This window comes from Salvelinus fontinalis, chromosome 19 (genome assembly GCF_029448725.1).
Source record: "Salvelinus fontinalis isolate EN_2023a chromosome 19, ASM2944872v1, whole genome shotgun sequence".
NCBI classification, from domain to species: Eukaryota; Metazoa; Chordata; class Actinopteri; order Salmoniformes; family Salmonidae; genus Salvelinus; species Salvelinus fontinalis.
The window spans coordinates 28,942,540-28,965,656 of NC_074683.1; the positions used below are offsets into that span (position 1 = coordinate 28,942,540).

Below are 23,117 nucleotides of genomic sequence, written 5' to 3' on the forward strand. Positions count from 1 at the left end.
CCTTAGTAAACTTTTTTTTTTCTTTTTTTTTTTTTGACCAGATACAATGCTATTTTACTGTTTCAGCACACTTATAGGGAATGACATTCAACAAGCATGGCACTTACATAAATGACTGATGATTGGCTGAGGGAAAATGATGATAGGAAGATTGTGTGAGCTGTTTTGTTGGACTTGTGCGTGCGACTTTTGACATTATCTCATAGTCTGCTGATGGAAAAACGTGTGTTATGGCTTTACACCCCCTGCTATATTTTGGATAAAGACTTACCCATCTAACAGAACACAGAGGGTGTTCTTTAATGGAAGCCTCTCCAACATAATCCAGGTAGAATCAGAAATTCCCCACGGCAGCTGTCTAGGCGCCTTACATTTAAAAATCTTTTCTAATGACCTGCCACTGGCCTTGAGTGAAGCCAGTGTATATATGCATGCGGATGACTCAACACTATACACATTAACTACTACAGCGAGTGAAATCACTGCAACACTTTAAGATCTGCAGTAAGTTTCAGAATAGGTGGCAAGGAATAAGTACCATATATATCAAAATCTAAAAGCATTGTATTTGGGACAAATCACTCACTAAACCCTAAACCTGAACTAAACATTGTATTAAATTATGTGGAAATTGAGCAAATTGACATGATTAAACTGCTTGGATTAACCCTGGATAGTAAACTGTCATGGTCATGTTGATACAACAGGAGCTAATATGGGGAGAAGTCTGTCCATAATAAATTGTTGCTCTGCTTTTTTAACAACACTATCAACAAGGCAGCTACAGGCTCTAGTTTTGTTGGACCTGGACTACTGTTCAGGCGTGTGGTCAGGTGCCACAAAGAGGGACCTCGGAAAATTACAATTGGCTCAGAACAGGGCAGCAAGACTGGCCCATAAATGTACATGGAGAGCTAACATGTATGTGGAGGAGAGATTGATTTCATAACTACTTTTTTTGTAAGAAGTGTTGACACGCAGAGGTGTCTGTTCAAGCTACTAGCATACAGCTCATGCATACCCCACAAGACATGCCACCAAAGGTCTGATTGGCTAATTATTTTATAATGTGTATATCAAGGTAGGCCAAATGCTTGCTGGCATTTGCCAAGGTGGCAACATCTCATACTCTTTTGTTCCAGACAGCATCAAATACTTTGGCTACACATACTGAGACTGGGGGTCGCTGCTAACTTCACTTGGATGATTTCTCAGGTGAGATTCAGCCACTTGCGAATTATGAAAACACAGAGATTTAAGAAGCGCAATTATACGTTTTTCTCCTGTACATTGCAACTCCGACTCCATTTTGTTGCTCCCAGCCTATAGACAGAAACTAAAACAGCAAACGCCCGTGCTCAGGTCTGTTCAACGCTAGTCTGACCAATCTGATTCCACGCTTCAAGACTGCTTCGATCACGTGGACTGGGAAATGTTCCGGAGAGCATAGGACAACAACATTGATGTATACGCTGATTCGGTGAGCGAGTTTCTTAGCAAGTGCATTGGTGATGTTGAACCCACGGTGACTATTAAAACCTTACCCAACCAGAAACCATGGATTGATGGCTGCATCTGCGCAAAACTGAAAGCGCGAACCACTGCTTTTAATCATGGCAAGGCGACCGGAAACATGACCGAATACAAACAGTGTAGCCATTCCCTCCGTAAGGCAATCAAACAAGCTAAGCGTCAGTATAGAGATAAAGTAGAGTCGCATTTCAACGGATCAGACACGAGAGATATGTGGCAGGGTCCACAGTCAATCACGGATTACAAAAAGAAAACCAGCCCTGTCGTGGACACCGATGTCTTGCTCCCAGACAAACTAAATAACTTCTTTGCTCGCTTTGAGTGCAATACAGTGCCAATGACACGGCCCGCTACCAAAACCTGCGGCCTCTCCTTCACCGCAGCCAACGTGAGTAAAACGTTTAAACATGTTAACCCTCGCAAGGCTGCCGGCCCAGACGGCATCCCTTGCCGTGTCCTCCAAGCATGCGCACACCAGCTGGCTGGTGTGTTTACGGACATATTCAATCAATCCCTATACCAGTCTGCTGTTCCCACATGCTTCAAGAGGGCCACCATTGTTCCTGTTCCCAAGAAAGCTAAGGTAACTGAGCTAAAGACTATCGCCCCATAGCACTCACTTCCGTCATCATGAAGTGCTTTGAGAGACTAGTCAAGGATCAAATCACCTCCACCCTAAATGACACCCTAGACCCACTCCAAGTTGCTTACCGCCCCAACAGGTCCACAGACAACGCAATCGCAATCACACTGCACACTGCCCTAACCCATATTACAAGAGGAAGACCTATGTAAGAATGCTGTTCATCGATTACAGCTCAACATTTAAAATCATAGTACCCTCCAAACTCGTCATTAAGCTCAAGACCCTGGGTCTCGACCCCGCCCTGTGCAACTGGGTCCTGGACTTTCTGACTGGCCACCCCCAGGTGGTGAGGGTAGGAAACAACATCTCCACCCCGCTGATCTTCAACACTGGGGCCCCACAAAGGTGCGTTCTCAGCCCTCACCTGTACTCCCTGTTCACCCATGACTGCATGGCCATGCACACCTCCAACACACTCATCAAGTTTGCAGATGACCCTACAGTGGTAGGCTTGATTACCAACAATGAGACGGCCTACAGGGAGGAGGTGAGGGCCCTCGGAGTGTGGTGTCATGAAAATAACATCACACTCAACATCAACAAAACAAAGGAGATGATTGTGGACTTCAGGAAACAGCAGAGGGAGCACCCCCCTATCCACATCGACGTGACAGTTGTGGAGAGGGTGGAAAGTTTTAAGTTCCTCGGCGTACACATCACGGGCAAACTGAAATGGTCCACCCACACAGACAGCATGGTGAAAAAGGCGCCACTTCAACATCAGGAGGCTGAAGAAATGTGTCACCATAAACACTCACAAACTTTTACAAATGCACAATCGAGAGCATCCTGTCGGGCTGTATCACCGCCTGGTACGACAACTGCTCCGCCTACAACCGTAAGGCTCTCCAGAGGGTAGTGAGATCTGCACAACGCATCACCGGGGGCAAACTACCTGCCCTCCAGGACACCTACACCACCCCGATGTCACAGGAAGGCCAAAAAGATCATCAAGGACAATAACCACTCGAGCCACTGCCTGTTCATCCCGCTATCATCCAGAAGGCGAGGTCAGTATAGGTTCATAAAAGCTGGAAAACAGCTTCTATCTAAAGGCCATCAGACTGTTAAACAGCCTTCACTAACATTGAGTGGCTTCTTCCAACATACAGACTCAATCTCTAGCCACTTTAATAATTAATAATTGGATGTAATAAATGTATAAATAAATTCCACTTTATATAATGTTTACATACCCTACATTACTCATCTCATATGTATATACTGTACTCTATACCATCTACTGCATCTTGCCTATGCCGTTCGGCCATCGCTCTTCCATATATTTATATGTACATATTCTTAAACCTTCCTTTACACTTGTGTGTATAAGGTAGTTGTGTGAAATTGTTAGATTACTTGTTACATATTACTGCACGGTCGGAACTAGAAGCACAAGCATTTCGCTACACTCGCATTAACATCTGCTAACCATGTGTATGTGACCAATAAAAAAATATTTTATTTGATCAGTTACGTAGCTGCTTTACTGATAATCTCAGTACGTCCTTGCTGGGATGACACAATCAATCAATCTACAGTATATACAAAACATTTGATCATATTACTACAGTGCTAGCCTAGCTACACTGGATTCCGTTAAGGCAAGGGCTGATTTCAAGGTTTTACTGCTAACCTACAAAGCATTACATGGGCTTGCTCCTACCTATCTTTCCGATTTGGTCCTGCCATACATACCTACACGTACGCTACGGTCACAAGACGCAGGCCTCCTAATTGTCCTAATTGTCTCCTAATAGAATTTCTAAGGAAACAGCTGGAGGCAGGGCTTTCTCCTATAGAGCTCAATTTTTATGGAATGGTCTGCCTACCCATGTGAGAGACGCAGACTCGGTCTCAACCTTTAAGTCTTTACTGAAGACTCATCTCTTCAGTGGGTCATATGATTGAGTGTAGTCTGGCCCAGGAGTGTGAAGGTGAACGGAAAGGCTCTGGAGCAACGAACCACCCTTGCTGTCTCTGCCTGGCCGGTTCCCCTCTCTCCACTGGGATTCTCTGCCTCTAACCCTATTACAGGGGCTGAGTCACTGGCTTACTGGTGCTCTTTCATGCCGTCCCTAGGAGGGGTGCGTCACTTAAGTGGGTTGAGTCACTGACGTGATCTTCCTGTCTGGGTTGGCGCCCCCCCCTTGGGTTGTGCCGTGGCGGAGATCTTTGTGGGATATACTCGGCCTTGTCTCAGGATGGTAAGTTGGTGGTTGAAGATATCCCTCTAGTGGTGTGGGGGCTGTGCTTTGGCAAAGTGGGTGGGGTTATATCCTGCCTGTTTGGCCATGTCCGGGGGTATCATCGGATGGGGCCACAGTGTCTCCTGAAACCTCCTGTCTCAGCCTCCAGTATTTATGCTGCAGTAGTTTGTGTTGGGGGGCTAGGGTCAGTTTGTTATATCTGGAGTACTTTTCCTTTCTAATCCGGTGTCCTGTGTGAATTTAAGTATGCTCTCTCTAATTCTCTCTTTCTCTCTTTCTTTCTTTCTCTCTCTCGGAGGACCTGAGCCCTAGGACCATGCCTCAGGACTACCTGGCATGAGCCTTGCTGTCCCCAGTCCACCTGGTCGTGCTGCTGCTCCAATTTCAACTGTTCTGCCTGCGGCTATGGGACCCTGACCTGTTCACCGGACATGCTACCTGTCCCAGACCTGCTGTTTTCAACTCTCTAGAGACAGCAGGAGCGGTAGAGCTACTCTTAATGATCGGCTATGAAAAGCCAACTGATATTTACTCCTGAGGTGCTGACTTGTTTCACCCTCGACAACTACTGTGATTATTATTATTTGACCATGCTGGTCATTTATGAACATTTGAACATCTTGGCCATGCTCTGTTATAATCTCCACCCGGCACAGCCAGAAGAGGACTGGCCACCACTCATAGCCTGGTTCCTCTCTAGGTTTCTTCCTAGGTTTTGGCCTTTCTAGGGAGTTTTTCCTAGCCACCGTGCTTCTACACCTGCATTGCTTGCTGTTTGGGGTTTTAGGCTAGGTTTCTGTTCAGCACTTTGAGATATCAGTTGATGTAAGAAGGGCTATATCAATAAATTTGATTTGATACTGCCGGAGAATTACAGCACCAAACACATTGGTTCCCCGTTACACAGGAGCGGACAGTACACAGCATACCATAATGTTCTGAATAATGGCCAAGTCTACCTCGCTCCCTATTCCACTGAACCGTTTAGGAGTAACAAACACAAGTCCAACATTTATCGGAAACTGTTAAACTACCTATCCACTACCCTCCTGCTTCCCAGGGATGTGCAACTCAACCCTGGGCCTAACATCACCGAGCCAGCGATAATCACCGGAGTGGAAAGCAGTGGATGGCCACTGATCGTCTGCAGGAATGGGTGAGTGCTATGGTCCCATGGTTTCTCTCGACTCACCCGGCTCCAAAATGTAATTTGACTTTCCAAACATATCCAAGTTGCTATACGCAATCCCTGACTCTGCTTCTGGCACGCAAGTTGTTTTAATTAGTTCACCGCATCCAGTGCAAGTGGAAGGGATAGTTAATTGCACTACCGAACTGCCCCTAATCAAAACGGCCTAAACCCAGCCGTCAGAAAAAACAGAACATTTTACTTTTTTCAATGTGTCAATCATTCTCGAGTCATCTGGGACCCACAAGCTAAGCGCAACGCACTTGAACATTTGCAGTGACATTCCAAAAAGTGATCAAATTCAACATCTTCTCACAGGCTCCTTTCTTGACTTCCTCCTCCTTTCAGAGATATGGTTCCATAAAAACTCTCCATATGCTGCTTGATTGTGCCTGGCTACAATGTTTTCAGGGGAGACAGGATTGAAGGTAGAGGAGGGGGTCTGATGATTTACATTAAAGAACATATGTAAACAAATTGTGTGATAATGTGATAATGAACTAGACTGTATTGGCCTAAACATTACACTGTCTCCCCAAATATATATCTCACTGGTCACCCCCAAAGCCAATTCCTCCTTTGGCCACCTCTCCTTCCAGTTCTCTGCTGCCAATGACTGGAACGAACTACAAAAATCTCTGAAACTGGAAACACTTATCTCCCTCACTAGCTTTAAGCACCAGCTGTCAGAGCAACTCACAGATCACTGCACCTGTACATAGCCCATCTATAAATAGCACAAACAACTCCCTCTTCCCCTACTGTATTTATTTATTTTGCTCCTTTGCACCCCAGTATTTCTACTTTGCACATTCATCTACTGCAAATCTACCATTCCAGTGTTTTACTTGCTATATTGTATTTAATTCGCCACCATGGCCTATTTATTGCCTTTACCTCCCTTATCTCACCTCATTTGCTCACATTGTATATAGACTTATTTTTCCACTGTATTATTGACTATATGTTTGTTTTACTCCATGTGTAACTCTGTGTTGTTGTATGTGTCGAACTGCTTTGCTTTAATTATCTTGTCCAGGTCGCAGATGTAAATGAGTACTTGTTCTCAACTTGCCTACCTGGTTAAATAAATGGGGGAAAAAATGAGAAAATAAAAATGTATTTTTCCCTTATTGGAATGTATAGACCACCTTCTACAAAAAGTGTGTTGTTTGAAAAGTTTAATAACATGCTTAGGGAATGTCATTTTGGGAAAGTGGTCATCTTAATGGGAGATTTTAACATGAATGAAGACAAGTCTTGTAGGAAAACTCTCAAATGGATCACTAATACCTTTGACCTTACACAGCTAGTTAAAGGGGCTACCAGGGTGACTTGTTGATCTAAAACACAGATTGATCTGGTGTTCAGTAATAAACCAGAGAGAGTGACTAAATCATTCAATATGGTTACTGGGCTATGTGATCATAATCTGACGCTTGTAGCCAGAAAACCTTCTAAGAACAGGTTTAACCTCTCTACTGTTAGAAAGCCTGATCAAATCAGATTACCTAAGAGTGAATTAAATTATTTTGAAAACGCAATTAAGGGAATTAACTGGAATGAACTCTTGTCCTATACAGATGTGGAAGCTGATAGGTTTTTCTATCCACAATCCAGACTCCAATAAATGGCTTCCTAAAGAAAATCAAATCCAAACCTGGCCAGAGGAGCACTCTTCCTTGGCTAAATGGAGAAATTTGGAAACTGATGAAAGAACAATATTGTGCTCTAAAAACAGCCCTAAAGTCCAAATTAGAGCATGACAGACGTAGGTTTACCATGTTGAGAAATAAGGTGATGAAAGAAATCAGACAGGCCAAGGCAGACTTTTTTATTAACATAATTGGTGAAGCAAAGTGAAATTCTAAATTGATCTGGGAGAATCTAAAAACGTTAACAGGGAAAGACCATAGTAACACTGCAAAAAGACTAGAAATCATGGTGACTGACAATCTAACACAGGATGCAGTCGAAATAGCAATAGCCTTCAATTCCTACTTTGTTGACTCTGTTAGGGGTACTGACACAGAACCCCTCCACAGGTTTCTTGGGCTCAGTGCTAGTGAATGACACTCAACCTGTCTTTACCATAAGGGAGGTTTCTGAGTCAGAGGTAAACAAGGTGATTAGCTCACTAAAGAACTCTAAAGCCAAAGATGTGTTTGGGCTGGACTCTTCCGTTCTTAAAAACTACAAAGAGTCACCCATTGGTCCCATTACTAAGGTCACCAACATATCTATTGATCAGGGGTTGTTTCCAAGGGTCTGGAAGTTGGCCATAATAACGGCCATCTTTAAATCGGGTGATCTTGCTGAAAGGAGTAACTACAGGCCCATTAGTACCTGTGGTGTTGAAGGTTGTTGAAAAGTGTGTAGCAGAACAACTAATTGCCCACCTCAACAACAGCCCCTTCACATTACAATCCATGCAGTTTAGCTTCAGAGCACAACACTCCACAGAAACAGCCAACTACTTTCTTCTGGAAAATGTGAAGTCCGAGATGGGACAAAGGGGGCATTGGTGGGGCTGTGTTTCTGGACCGAAGAAACAATTTTCGGTCTTGTCTCAATGTCTTGAGATGTATGAATTTTTATTTTATTTTACCTTTATTTAACTAGTCAAGTCAGTTAAGAACAAATTCTTATTTACAATGACAGCCTAGGAACAGTGGGTTAATTACCTTGTTCAGGGGCAGAACAACATATACCTTGTCAGCTCAGGGATTCGATCTAGCAACCTTTTGGTTACTGGCCCAATTCTCTAATAACCTGCCCAGAGACTGCGATTGAAAATTAGCCAGCTGGCTAAAACCGGCACTTTTACTGAAACGTTGAGTAATGTGCACTGTCCCTGTTAAAATTAAAATATATAAACTCAAACTCAGAGACGAAAGAGAAATGATTTTGTAACTTAAATTTTTTTATTGGTCAAATATTTGGGGAAGCCTGGCTTCCCTTGGCAACCAGGAATACACACCACTACCTGTTTAGAACAATGCACTTAAGTAATACTGCAAAAAATGTGTCAAAGAAACTAACATTTGTCCTGAATAAAAATTGTTATGTTTGGGGCAAATCCAACACAACATATCACTGAGTACCACTCATTATATTTTCATAGTGGTGGCTGAATAATGTTATGAGTATGCTTGTCATCGGCAAGGACTAGGGTGGTTTTTAGGATAAAAATAAAAAGAATACAGCTAAGCACATGCAAAATCCTAGAGGAAAACCTGGTTCAGTCTTCTTTCCAACAGACACTGGGAGATGATTTCACCTTTAGGCAGGACAATAACCTAAAACAGAAGGCCAAATATACACTGGAGTTGCTTACCAAGATGATATTGAATGTCCCTGGGTGGCCTAGTTACAGTTTTGACTTAAATAGGCTTAATCTATGGCAAGACTTGAAAATTGATTTCTAGCAATGATCAACAACCAGCTTGAAAAGTGTAAAAAGAATCATGGGAAAATATTATACAATACAGGTGTGCAAAAGCTCTTAGAGACCTACCCACAAAGACTCAGCTGTAATCAAACCTTTTTTTGTAAGGGTATAATACAGTGGCCTGGAACTCAAGGTCTACAGGCCACATCAGGTCTGCAAGTCACATTGTGCTGGCTTGCAAAGTGATTCATAATTCCAATTGGAATTTAGCTTGTACAAATATTTTGAATGTTTTATCACCGCATCCTGCATTCAAAATGACTTACATGGTTGGGAAGACTAAGATATGAGACTAACTAAAGCATCAAAACTGGAACAACCATTTCAGTAATAGGTGAAAAAAGACCTAGTAACATATTGGATTGATTTAGAAAATGTTTGTAATTTATTTTTGCGTAGCATACGATTATTATTAACCTGTCTGGCCCAGGCGTTCCGCTAGCGGAACTCCTCCCACATTCCACTGAAAAGGCAGAGCACGGAATTCAAAAAATGTTGTTTTTTTTATATTTAACTTTCACACATTAACAAGTCCAATACAGCAAATGAAAGATACACATCTTGTGAATCCAGTCAACATGTCCGATTTTTAAATGTTTTACAGCGAAAACAGGACGTATATTTATGTTAGCTCACCACCAAATACAAGGAAGGACAGACATTTTTCACAGCACAGGTAGCATGCACAAAGCCAACCTAACTAACCAAGAAACAACCAAACTAACCAAGAAACAACTTCATCAGATGACAATCTTATAACATGTTACACAATAAATCTATGTTTTGTTCGAAAAATGTGCATATTTGAGGTATAAATCAGTTTTACATTGCAGCTACCATCACAGCTACCGTCAAAAATAGCACCGAAGCAGCCAGAGTAATTATAGAGACCAACGTGGAATACATAAACACTCATCATAAAACATTTCTGAAAAATGCATCGTGTACAGCAAATGAAAGACAAGCATCTTGTGAATCCAGACAATATTTCAGATTTTATAAGTGTTTTACAGCGAAAACACAATATAGCATTATATTAGCTTACTACAACAGCCTACCACACAACCGCATTCATTCATCAAGGCACGTTAGCGATAGCAATAGGCACGTTAGCGTTAGCGAATAAACCAGCAAAAGATATTAATTTTCACTAACCTTCATAAACCTTCCTCAGATGACAGTCCTATAACATCAGGTTATACATACACTTATGTTTTGTTCGAAAATGTGCATGTTTAGAGCTGAAATCAGTGGTTATCCATTATGCTAACGTAGCTTCTTTTTCCCAGAATGTGCGGATATTTCTATTAGACTCTCACCTATTCTGACCAAATAGCTATTCATAAACATTACAAAAGAATACATGTTGTATAGGAAATGATAGATCCATTAGTTCTTAATGCAATTGCAGTGTTAGAATTCTAAAAATATCTTCATTAAAACATAAGGCGAGAGAGTGGCCAAAACCTGGGCGCAAAACTACTAGTATACAGTTCGACAGATATATGAAATAGCGTCATAAAATGTTTCTTACTTTTGGTGATCTTCCATCAGAATGTTGGACAAGGGGTCCTTTGTCCAGAACAGTCGTTGTTTTCAATTTAGAACATCGTTTTCCCCTCTTGAATTAGCAAGCACACTGGCCAAGTTGCACGAAGCTCTCCTTTCTGAACAAAGGCACACAACGCAACACGCCTAACGTCCCGAATAAATTTCAAAAATCTAATAAAACTATATTGAAAAAACATACTTTACGATGATATTGTGACATGTATCAAATAAAATCAAAGCCGGAGATAGTAGTCGCCTATAACGACGGCTTTTCAGAAGGCAATTCCAGGTCCATCTGCGCGCTTTCCAGAAAACAGGAAATGGATGACTCGTCGTGCCAAGAGGATATATTCCACCTCAGACCAAGATAAACACTTAATTTCTTCTCTCACTTCCTCTTGACATCTAGGGGAAGGTGTATGACGTGCATGTATACTCATACGTATCATGCCCATTTATAGGCAGGCCCTTGAACAGAGCATAATTTTCAGACTTTCCACTTCCTGGTCAGAAAGTGTGCTGCTGAATGAGTTCTGTTTTACTCACAGACAAAATTCAAACGGTTTTAGAAACTAGAGAGTGTTTTCTATCCAATAGTAATAATACTATGCATATTGTACGAGCAAGAATAGAGTACGAGGCTGTTTAAATTGGGCACGATTTTCCCCCAAAGTGTAAATAGCGCCCTCTATCCTCAACAGGTTTTAATCAATTTACATGCACAAACATATTTCTTGAACAATTATAAAACTCAACCTGGAATAGACAATGTTGGAGAATATGATAATGATGGCTGTGGTTTTAGTATCACAGTGATTAGATTAGTGGTTTTGGTAGCCTAGCGGTTAGAGCGCAGCTTGTAACCGAAAGGTTGCAAGATCGAATCCCCGGGCCGAAAAGGTACAAATCTGTCGTTCTGCCCCTGAACAAGGCAGTTCATTGAAAATAAGAATTTGTTCTAAACTGACTTGCCTAGTTACATAAAGGTAAAATAAAAATACAATTTGTTTCAGGCCTCTGTAGGGTAAAACTAGGCACTCAAAATAAGACCTTTTGAAATGCGTATGGCAGTGGTGTCAAACTCATTCAATGTAGAGCCTAGTGTTTGCTGATATAGTTTTTCCCTTTTAATGAAGACCTAGACAATCAGGTGAGGGGAGATAATTTATAATTAGTCACCTTCATTTATCAATCAAGTACAAGGAAGCGAAAACCCGGAGCGAAAACCCGCAGAGACTCGGCCCTCCACGGAATGAGTTTTACACGTGGCGTATGGCATTGTGTTAAATAAAATAAACATTTTTATGATAACATATTCACTTAGGATCTCAATTGGGGAAGTCCATAGGACTGAAAATGGTGGAGCCGTGTGGCTCAGTTGGTAGAGCATGGCGCTTGCAACGCCAGGGTTGTGGGTTCAATTCCCACGGGGGGACCAGGATGAATATGTATGAACTTTCCAATTTGTAAGTCGCTCTGGATAAGAGCGTCTGCTAAATGACTTAAATGTAATGAATGCAATTATTTTTTTGTTTTACTTAACCCTTATTTTACCAGGTAAATTGACTGAACACATTCTAATTTACAGCAACAACCTGAGGAATAGTTACACGGGAGAGGGCGTGGGATGAATGAGCCAATTGTAAGATTGGGATGATTAGGTTACCATGACAGCGTAGCAGCGTAGCCTAGTGGTTAGAGCGTTGGACTAGTAACCGGAAGGTTGCAAGTTCAAATCCCTGAGCTGACAAGGTACAAATCTGTCGTTCTGCCCCTGAACAGGCAGTTAACCCACTGTTCCTAGGCTGTCATTGAAAATAAGAATTTGTTCTTAACTGACTCGCCTAATTAAATAAAGGTAAAAAAAAAAAAAAAAAAATGATGGTATGAGGGCCAGGACACCAGACTTAACATCCCTACTCTTACGATAAGTGTCATTGGATCTTTAGTGACCATAGAGAGTCAAGACACCTGTTTAACATCGCATCCAAAAGACAGTACCCTATACAGGCCAATGTCCTTAATCACTGCCCTGGGGCATCGTGATATTATTTCAGACCAGAGCAAAGAGTGCCTCTTACTGGCCCTCCAACATCACTTCTAGCAGCATCTGGTCTCCCATCTAGGGACTGACCAGGACAACCCTGCTTAGCTTCAGAAGCAAGCCAGCAGTGGAACACATTTATGTTACTGGCAATGCAACAGCCATGTCTCTGTCAATAACAAATACAGTCATGGGTGATAACTCAATGATTCACTCAAAAGCATTCTGGGAAATATTTTAACAAGGTATTACACCAAGCAGTGTTTTTTTTTTTTTTTTTTTTTTTTCTGCAACCCTACCACCGATCCCCCAATTGGAGTAAACTGATAAACATTTCTGTTTTTACCTTCAATTTATACATCTTATACACATTTTACAGACACAGTCTACTTTATAATAGTTCTCTCTTGTTTGTTCTTAGTCCTTCCTCTATTTCTGTTGTCCATCCAGTTTGATTTCCACTTGTAACTGTGCTATTTCACAATAGCTCCGCACCTATACACATTTCACAGATCCCGTATGCCCTACATTGTTTATCTTGTTATTAGTCCCACCCTTCAGCTCCACTCAACCTTTCCCATCTATCTTCCAACATCATCCATTTCGGATTTTTATTTGCCATATATTTTTCAACTGTGCTGTGATGCTTCACAAAAGATTTGAATCTTCCTATTCTCATAGCTTCCACGGATTGTAAATTAAAAATAAACATTTTTGCTAAAATAATTATTATATTATTGATTGATTGACTATGGCTTTTCAAATCCCCCAGTATTGCTATCTGTAGCGTTAGTTCTACGCAAATGTTGCAATTCTTCAACCATTCCTGGACCTGTGACCAAAAACGAGCTACATGCGGACAATACCAAAATAAATGGTCTAATGACTCTGCCTCCTCACAGCAGAATCTACAGAGCTGGGAAGATTGTATCCCCCATATATATAACATTCTATTAGTTGCAAGAATTTTGTACAATAATTTAAATTGAAAAATTCGAAGTTTTGAATCCGGCGTTGTTTTGCGTATCAATTCATAAACCATGTGCCATGGAATGGGTACATCGAAAATCTCTTCCCAACTATTTTGCAATTTATATGGCACAGCTGTAAGTTTTTTGGTCCTTAAATGAAATTGGTATATGTTTTTATTTATCACACTTTTCTTTAACCATTTATGTTCTTTAATATAAGGCCGACATACAAGTTCCTTACTTTTATCCCCTTCCACCTGCCTCTTCCATTTTTGTGGTAATGCCGCAATTAATTGGTTGTAATTTTGGGTAGAGCAGACATTTCCATATGTCTGTGTTAGCTGCATGTGTGACATTACTCCACCAGTCCTATTTATGATATCATTCACAAAAATTATACCTTTTTTAAACATTTCTTCGATAAATACAGTTTTTTTATCAATTACTATATTTGAATTTAACCACAAGATTTGTTGTACTATTTGTTCCGTCCTTTCAGGTGGATTAAACTGAAATTGCAACCAACTTCCTAAGGCTTGTTTAAAAAATAAAGATATTTTGGAAATTATTTCCTTTTCAAGCAACCGAAAGTGAGCAGGTGTAATCTGAATAAAGGGAAAAAGGCCCTTCTTGAACATAGGATGAGACATTCGTACCAATCTACTAGAGAACCAGTTTGGATTTAAGTATAACTTTTGTATGACTGATGCCTTTAGTGAGAGGTCTAATGCTTTAATATTTAATAATTTCTGCCCTCCGAATTCATATTCGTTATATAAATAGGCCCTTTTAATTTTATCTGGCTTGCCGTTCCAAATAAAATTGAATATTTTTTGTTCATATAATTTAAAAAGCAGGTCACTAGGTGTAGGCAAAACCATAAGCAAATAGGTAAACTGTGATATGATTAAAGAGTTAATCAGGGTGATTTTCCCACAAATAGACAGGTATTTTCCTTTCCATGGTAGCAAGATCTTATCTATTTTTGCTAACTTTCTATAAAAATTTATTGGAGTGAGATCATTTCTTTCTTTTGGGATTTGTATACCGAGTATGTCCACATCACCGTCAGACCATTTAACCTGTCTAGGATCAGCGTGGCGCTAGCGGCACACCCCCCCCCCCCCCCACTGAAAAACCAGTGCCGCGAAATTCAAAAAAAATATTTTTTTAAAATATTTAACTTTCACACATTAAAGTCCAATACAGCTAATGAAAGACACAGATCTTGTGAATCCAGTCAACATTTCCGATTTTTAAAATGTTTTACAGGGAAGACACAATATGTAAAGATGTACATCTATTACCTAAAAACACATTAGCATAATCCACCATCTTTTATTTGTCCACCAACACCAGTAGCCATCACCAATTCGGCTAAACTAAGATATTTATAGCCCCTAACCAACAAAAAAACTCATTAGATGACAGTCTGATAACATATTTATGGTATGGGATAGGTTTTGTTAGAAAAAAGTGCATATTTCAGGTATATGGCATAGTTTACAATTGCACCCACCATCACAAATGGACTAGAATAATTACAATGAGCAACGTGTTTACCTAACTACTAATCATCAAACATTTCGTAAAAATACACAGCATACACGAATCGAAAGACACAGATCCTGTGAATACAGACAATATTTCAGATTTTCTAAGTGTCTTACAGCGAAAACACAATAAATCGTTATATTAGCATAGCACATAGCACATAGCAGCCCAGCATTGATTCTAGCCAAAGTGGGCGATAACGTCAACATCGCCAAAAATATATTAATTTTTTCACTAACCTTCTCAGAATTCTTCCGATGACACTCCTGTAACATCACATTACAACATGCATATACAGTTTGATCGAAAATGTTTATATTTAGCCACCAAAATCATGGTTAGACAATGTGAAATGTAACTCAGCTGGTCAGAATTTGTCCTTGCGCCACTTAGACAGTGATCTACTCTTATACATAAATACTCATAAACGTGACTAAAAAATATAGGGTGGACAGGGATTGATAGACAATTTAATTCTTAATACAATTGCGTTATTACATTTTTTAATTTATCCTTACTTTTCAATACAGTTTGCGCCAAGCGAAGCTACGTCAAAAAACATGGCGTCCTAAGCCACTAAAATGTTTCGACAGAAACACGATTTATCATAATAAAAATGTCCTACCTTGAGCTGTTCTTCCATCAGTATCTTGGGCAAAGGATCCTTTCTTGGGAGAAATCGTCTTTTGGTGGAAAGCTGTCCTCTTGCCATGTGGAAAAGTCAACTGCGTTCGGGATGAACTGAAAAGCGTGCCCAACTTTTCACATCGTTGCAAAAATAAATGTCCCAAAATCGCACTAAACGGATATAAATTGCTATAAAACGCTTTAAATTAACTACCTTATGATGTTTTTAACTCCTATAACGAGTGAAAAGATGACCGGAGAAATATAACAGGCTAAACTAACGCTTGGAACAGGTGCGCGCCGGTGTCCACTTTGCTCATGACGCAGCTCCCAAAGAATGACTAGCTTCAGGGTTTTTTCATTTGTAGGGCCTGTGAACGTGCAATCGACCCCGTTGGAATCGTCATCACGTAAAGGCATCCAGGGGAAGACGTAAGAAGTGTCCGTATAGTCATAGCAACGACAGTGCCCTTTTAAATGACTTCAGAACAGTGGCCAACATTTCTCAAATCTGACTCCATGTCAGGGAAATTGCTGTAGAATGGGCTCTGTTCCACTTAGAGACAAAATTTCAACTCCTATAGAAACTATAGACTGTTTTCTATCCAATAATAATAATAATATGCATATTGTACGATCAAGGATTTTGTGGGAAGCCGTTTAAAAAATTTGCCAAATTAGCATAAGTAGTCTAAACAGCGCCCCCATCCCCAACAGGTTAATTGGTAAACTACATGGCAATGTAAAATGTGTATTTTTTAGTGATCCAATACGTAATATGGTACATTTATCATAATTTGGTTTTAATCCAGAGAGGATAGCAAATGTATCTAGATCCTCTAAGAGGCCGTGGAGAGTTTCTAGTTGTGGTTTTAAAAGAAAACATGAATCATTAGCGTACAATGACACCTTAGTTTTTAGGCCCTGGATTTCTAATCCCTTAATATTAATGTTTGATCTAATTTTAACAGCTAACATTTCGATGGCAATAATAAATAGATATGCCGATAGTGGACAACCTTGTTTTACTCCTCTAGATAGTTTAAAACTTTCTGAGATGTAGCCATTATTTACTATTTTACACCTAGGGTTACTATACATAATTTTTACCCATTTTATAAGAGATTCCCCAAAATTGAAATATTCTAGGCATTTATATATAAACTCCAGTCGTACTTTATCAAAAGCCTTTTCAAAATCAGCTATGAAAAACAGGCCTGGTGTCCCCGATATGTCATAGTGTTCCATTGTTTCCAGTACTTGCCTTATATTATCTCCAATGTATCGTCCATGTAAAAAACCTGTCTGATTAGGATGAATAATATCTGACAAAACTTTTTTTATTCTATGCGCCAAGCATTTTGCTAGGATTTTTGCATCACAACACTGAAGTGTAAGAGGTCTCCAATTTTTTAAATGGACTGGATCTTTATATATACCACTTGGGTCCTGTTTCAGTAATAATGATATCACACCTTCTTGTTGCGTGTCTGATAATCTATCATTTATATAGGAGTGGTTAAAACAAGCTAATAATGGTCCTTTGAGTATATCCAAAAAATGTTTGTATACTTCCACTGGTATGCCATCCAGTCCTGGAGTTTTCCCATCCTTAAAGGCCCCAATTGCATCAAGTAGTTCCTCCTCTGTAATTAGGCCTTCACATGAGTCTTTCTGTACAGATGTTCATTTTACATTATTATTAGGGAAAAAATCCATACAATTAGTTTCAGTTAGTGGAGATGGAGGAGCCTGAAACGAAAATATATTCTTTACTTCCTCTTTCAAAATATAATTTGGTGAATCATGCGTGACTCCATCATTTGTAACAAGTTTTAATACGTTTTAATACGTTTTTTTTGGTAGCATTTCTATATTGACGATTGAAAAAGAATTTGGTGCATTTTTCCCCATATTCCATCCAGTTCGCTTTATTTTTGTAATATATTACACTGGATCTTTCTTGAATAAGTTCCTCCATTTCTTTTTGTTTTTCCTCTAACTTATTCTGTGCCTCTATGGTACCGTTTTTATTGTTATCTAACTGTACTGTTAGTCCTTCAATTTCCTTTGTTAATATGGACTCTTTTGATCAAAATTGCTTTTGTTTTATAGATGAGTACTGAATTGCATGGCCTCTAAAGGCACACTTAAAAGTGTCCCATACAATATGGGGATCTGCTGTACCTATGTTATGTCTAAAAAAGTCAGTTGGATCGCTGCAGTGTGTTAATTTGACACTCATTTTAGTGTGAATATGGTCCCACTCTTTCAGTGTTGATTTAATGTGCCAGTAGATCTACTCACAAAATTACACACAAGACCAATAAAAACAGAGCGGAATCAGTATGATGACATAAATGTCATAGCTCAAGAGCTAACGAAAAAGAAAAGAAAATTGGTGCCATTCAGCAACTCCAGCCCAGTATAACTCAAAATGCTTATATCAGCTGTTACTGGCCCCTCGAAGCCTCTCTGATCCAGAATTCCAAACCTTGAGGGCCTTTCTGCTGATCTATCTGTTCAGGCCTAGAGATGGATGAGCTAGCTACTAGGGGTCTTCATTGATGTGCTCTCTGGTCATACAGCTCTGCTCTGCTTTAGTATCTAGACAGCCAGGCCAGGGAAGACTGTTTTAGTCTGTCTTTCTTGGTCACTTTGTGATGCAGAGAGCATGGGGTAGGACAGGGGCAGGAGGGAAAGCCCAGAGTGAAGGTCAGGATGTGGAATTCTGATATCTCTGATGGCCGCGAGATCACGTTGGTGGGTGGCAATGCCCTGGATCCAGGCCAGACAGCAGACTAGCACAGTCACCCCGCTGAACACTCAGCAGAACTGTCCTTCTCTCTGGTTGCATCTCAGCTGGCAACCTATTCCCTATATAGGGCCCATAGTACTGTGGCCAAAAGTATATAACTGTCAGAATAGTGTTGACTGCAGATGTAACTTGCAGATGTAAATGAGCTGTTAGCTAAATCAGCTGCAACGCATCACTTTTCACTTCTGCGACTATGTTTTGTTGTACATTGTCCTTTGTATCAAATATAGGGAATAAGGTGCCATTTGTGACGCATTCTCTCTCTCTGGAGCCTGCATGCCTGTCACCAAGGATCCCAGCAAACAAACGGATGGCACGGAAGCCTCTCGAAACCATTTTCTCATCTTTCATCGCTTGTATCCATAGCATAGGTTTGTGTTCAAGATGATGATAAGGGCACAGACAAAACCAGTATCGCAATATTTTTTCCTTTACAAACAAGAAGCAGACCACTCTTTGGTCCTTTAAAAACCTGCTGTATGTCAAATATTGTGTGCTATAGCATTGTTAAGTAGGACAAAACATCAATCTTTTAAACTTGTCAAATAAAACTACAAATTTTTCATGGTGAGTGAACATTGCGCCTTTTCCTGTCCAACTATAGCTTGGAAAATAAATAAATGTTACTCTAGATGACAACATAATATGTTTGTTTCCGACATCAGGGCTGTTTTCATAAAGAAGTTAAAGTCGTTTCCTTGCCACGATACTAACAAGTATCGCGATGCTGGTATGGTCCCGGCGATGCTGGTATCGTCCTGGCGATGCTGGTATCGTCCCGGCCCTAATGATGATAGGATCCTACTGACTGTGTGTATAACTTTGTCTTCCTATCTTGTGTTGGAAAGCCTAATATAGCCTCAGGCACGACATAATCATTTGAATCATGCACACTGAGATAATAATGTTGGCACTTTACCAGGTCCGTGTTATAGGCTTCTTAATTCAAAACATTCAGAAAAAACAAAGTCAACTTGATTAAAGTCAGATTCTGCATGTACATATTTGAAACATTTCTATTGTTCTGGCTATATTATTATTGGTAATATCTGTAAGCCTTCCAGCGGATGATGTCTGTCCACTTACAAATCTGTCTCTGGCTGAAATAAAGACGGGATATCTAGAATTCATAAAACCCTAGGAAAGACAACCTAACCTTGATTATAATTCTGAATATATGATACATGTGCAGTTGTCCAAGCTTACGCATCAAGGCCTGTTTAAGTCTGTGGTGATTCCTACCTTGTATCCAACAGGAAGATCCTGACAGTCCTGTGTACAGCCACTGACTCGGCGATTAAGACACTCGTTCACGTTGCAGTTCTTCTCATCGGACCGGTCTCCACAGTCGTCTTTCTTGTCACACAGAATCCCTTCAGAGATGCAGCGTCCATTGGAACACATGAAGAAGGAACCGTTGCACAGACTCCCTGGAAGGTAATTTATAACTGTCTATGGTGAGGCAAAAAGCATTTACAATAGTAATCATTTAAACTGCATCGTGGTAAATGAGATTCACTTAGATTAATGATATTCTGAAAGTTTTACTCTTACTGTCTTTATATCTTTGCACTCCAAAAAATGCTGGGTGAAAAACAACCCATTTTGGTAAATACTTTGTAGAATACACATTGGGTTATTTTGACAAAGCCAGTTTGGCCACTCATTTGGGTTGTAATCTATGACTCATCAGGTCAGAGCAGAAGACTGTAGGCGTGGCTTAGTAGAGGCATGGATTTCAGAGAGTTGGTCACCCGTAAGAGTAAATGTCATTCATTCTATTTGTTGAGTACTAACACGTTTACATTTGAGTTACTTAGCTGATGCTCTTATCCAGAGTGATCTACAAAAGCAATTTGAATTAAGTGCCTTGCTTAAGGGTATGTCGACAGACTTTTCACCTAGTTGGCTTGGGGATTTGAACCAGCAACGTTTTGGTTACTGGCCCAATGCTCTTAACCGATAGGCTACCTTCTGACCTTTAGTGAGGTATACCCAAGAGTATGAGTTCCTCAAGTGCCTATGTATGTCCCAATGTTGGGAGACTTATCACTTTGTTATATAATATTTAAATAATAATATTATACATTTTATATAAGAATATGTCATGTGGCATGGCCTATTGGGGGTGTGATTTCAAATAGTTATTTTTGCCCATCCGTAATAGTAAATGTCATTCCTGTTCATCATGTTAAGTTTGTATTCATATACACTTAATAACAATATTATTTAGACAAAGTGGTAACAGTCCCAACATTGGGATATGCACAGGCACTTGAGAAACTCATACTTTTGTGTAAGACTCTTTACAGCTACAAAAGTGTCTTTGCTCAACATGTGTTGACAACACAAAAGAACATATGACGCAGAATGACATTTAAATCACAGACGGGCTAAAATAACTATCTGAAAGCCACGTCACCAATAGGCCAATCCATATTACATATTCAACCCAGCATTTTTTTGTGTGGTTTCTATCCTCTCTTATAGTAAGTAGACTGATGACAGTAATAGAGAGAGCCAAACAGCAGTAGACTAGAGTACCTGCGGCCAGTCAAACAGCAGTAGAATATACTACCCGCAGCCAGATGGTACTAACAGCACAGAGTACAGTACAGCGGTAAACTACAATACAGCAGTTAACTATACTACCTGCGGCCAGGCATTTGAACAGCAGTAAACTACACTACCTGCGGCCAGGCATTTGAACAGCAGTAAACTACACTACCTGCGGCCAGGCATTTGAACAGCAGTAAACTACACTACCTGCGGCCAGGCATTTGAACAGCAGTAAACTACACTACCTGCGGCCAGGCATTTGAACAGCAGTAAACTACACTACCTGCGGCCAGGCATTTGAGGTTCAGGGGCAGCTCGTCAGATCGGTCAGGACAGTCTGGGCAGCCGTCACACTCCCACTGAGCACTGAGCAGGCAGCGACCATCCCCACAGCGAAACTCCTCTGGTCCACAGGGCCGGTACACTGCAGATACAGAAAAACAAAGAGAGAGCTGCAGCCTCACTAACTGACACTTACACAGATCAACACATCATCGCAGATCCCAGTTAGATTACTGAAAAGTCATTATATTTCCAACTTACAGTAAGGTATTAATTAGTTAAATCTCTGTTATAACTTATTATAATGTTATAACCTAGTTATTACTCTATGGGCGGTATTAAAAGACAAAGCAACAAATCTACTTGCCACATTCAAGTGACTCGTCAGATCCATCCCCACAGTCGTCGTCATGGTCACAGACAAAACGCTGGGGAACGCAGGCTTCGTTGTGGCAAAGGAAGGAGTTGTCATCACATGTGTTGTTGGGTGCTGGGGGGGGGGGGGGGGGGGGGAGAAATATGGTTGGAGGGTTACACTATGAGTTGACAATATCATGGCACTCTAGAGCAGGGTTTCCAAAACATTGTCCTGCGGTATTTGACGTTGGTGTCTGTAATTATTCTGGCTGCTTTCGGTGCAATTTCTGATTGTAGCTGCAATGTAAACTATGATTTACACCTGAAATATGCACATTTTTCAAACAAAACATAGATTTATTGAATAACATGTTATAAGACTGTCATCTGATGAAGTTGTTTGTTGGTTAGTTTGGTTGGTTCTTGGTTAGTTAGGTTGGCTTTGTGCATGCTACCTGTGCTGTGAAAAATGTCTGTCCTTTTTTGTATTTGGTGGTGAGCTAACATAAATATACGTGCTGTTTTCGCTGTAAAACATTTTAAAAATCGGACATGTTGGCTGGATTCACAAGATGTGTACCTTTCATTTGCTGTATTGGACTTGTTAATGTGTGAAAGTTAAATATTTCAAAAAAATATATTTTGAATTTCGCGCCCTGCACTTGAAGTGGCTGTTGTCATATTGTGGCCGGCCTCGGGCTTGCAGCCAGAAGAAGTTAACACTTGTTACAAAAACAAATAAAGGGAAATTCCACTGCTGCTCTATTACTGTATACGTCCAACAATATGTATTATATATATATATATTTTTTTATACATATAATAGGTGTCCTTACTAGACGCAATACTGTACAAGCATTTCTGCATCTCACCAGTAGAAACAGGCTATCTACGTTTCCTGGTTGTAAGACTAATGTGTTTCCTACAGACTACTCCTGCTGCTGATTTCGATGATGACCTCGACACCAGCTTTAGTAGTACAGATCATGTAGACCTATTGGATAAAAGCTTTCAGCCGGGAACAAGCGCAAGCTCAACATCATCTGACTCGGAAGAGGAAAAGACTGCTGGCAAGAGCCAAAGTGTATAGTCTGAGTCAAAGGTCATGGAGTGCATCTGCAAGACCAGCTGGCATTGCACAACACAAGACAAGCTTCACCAGCTAAAGAACATTCAGGACCCTGCCTGGAACATTTAACCAACACATGATGTTGTAGTATAATATAGAATGCCTAGTATGCTCACAACTGAATTGTGGTATAGATATTGCTAGCTCTTGTACATATGTATATAATGGAGTTTGACAAAAGGTTTAATATAGAATC

At 40.3% G+C, this 23,117-nt stretch overlaps 1 protein-coding gene across 8 annotated transcripts in view; it reads right to left on the bottom strand.

Moving 5' to 3' along the window:
- LOC129816575 (low-density lipoprotein receptor-related protein 1B-like) overlaps nt 1–23,117 on the bottom strand; it is a 586,954-nt gene that overhangs the window by 87,418 nt on the left and 476,419 nt on the right. For all 8 annotated transcript variants that reach the window (XR_008753574.1, XM_055871208.1, XM_055871203.1 and 5 more), the window contains exons 52-54: nt 21,803–21,925; nt 21,437–21,577; nt 19,837–20,024 (exon numbers count right to left, since the gene is read on the bottom strand). Coding sequence is in view for 7 of the 8 variants with exons in the window: in XM_055871208.1 (XP_055727183.1) it covers nt 19,837–20,024; nt 21,437–21,577; nt 21,803–21,925 (452 nt within the window). In the remaining variant the exon portion in view is untranslated. The remainder of the gene's footprint in view (nt 1–19,836; nt 20,025–21,436; nt 21,578–21,802; nt 21,926–23,117) is intronic.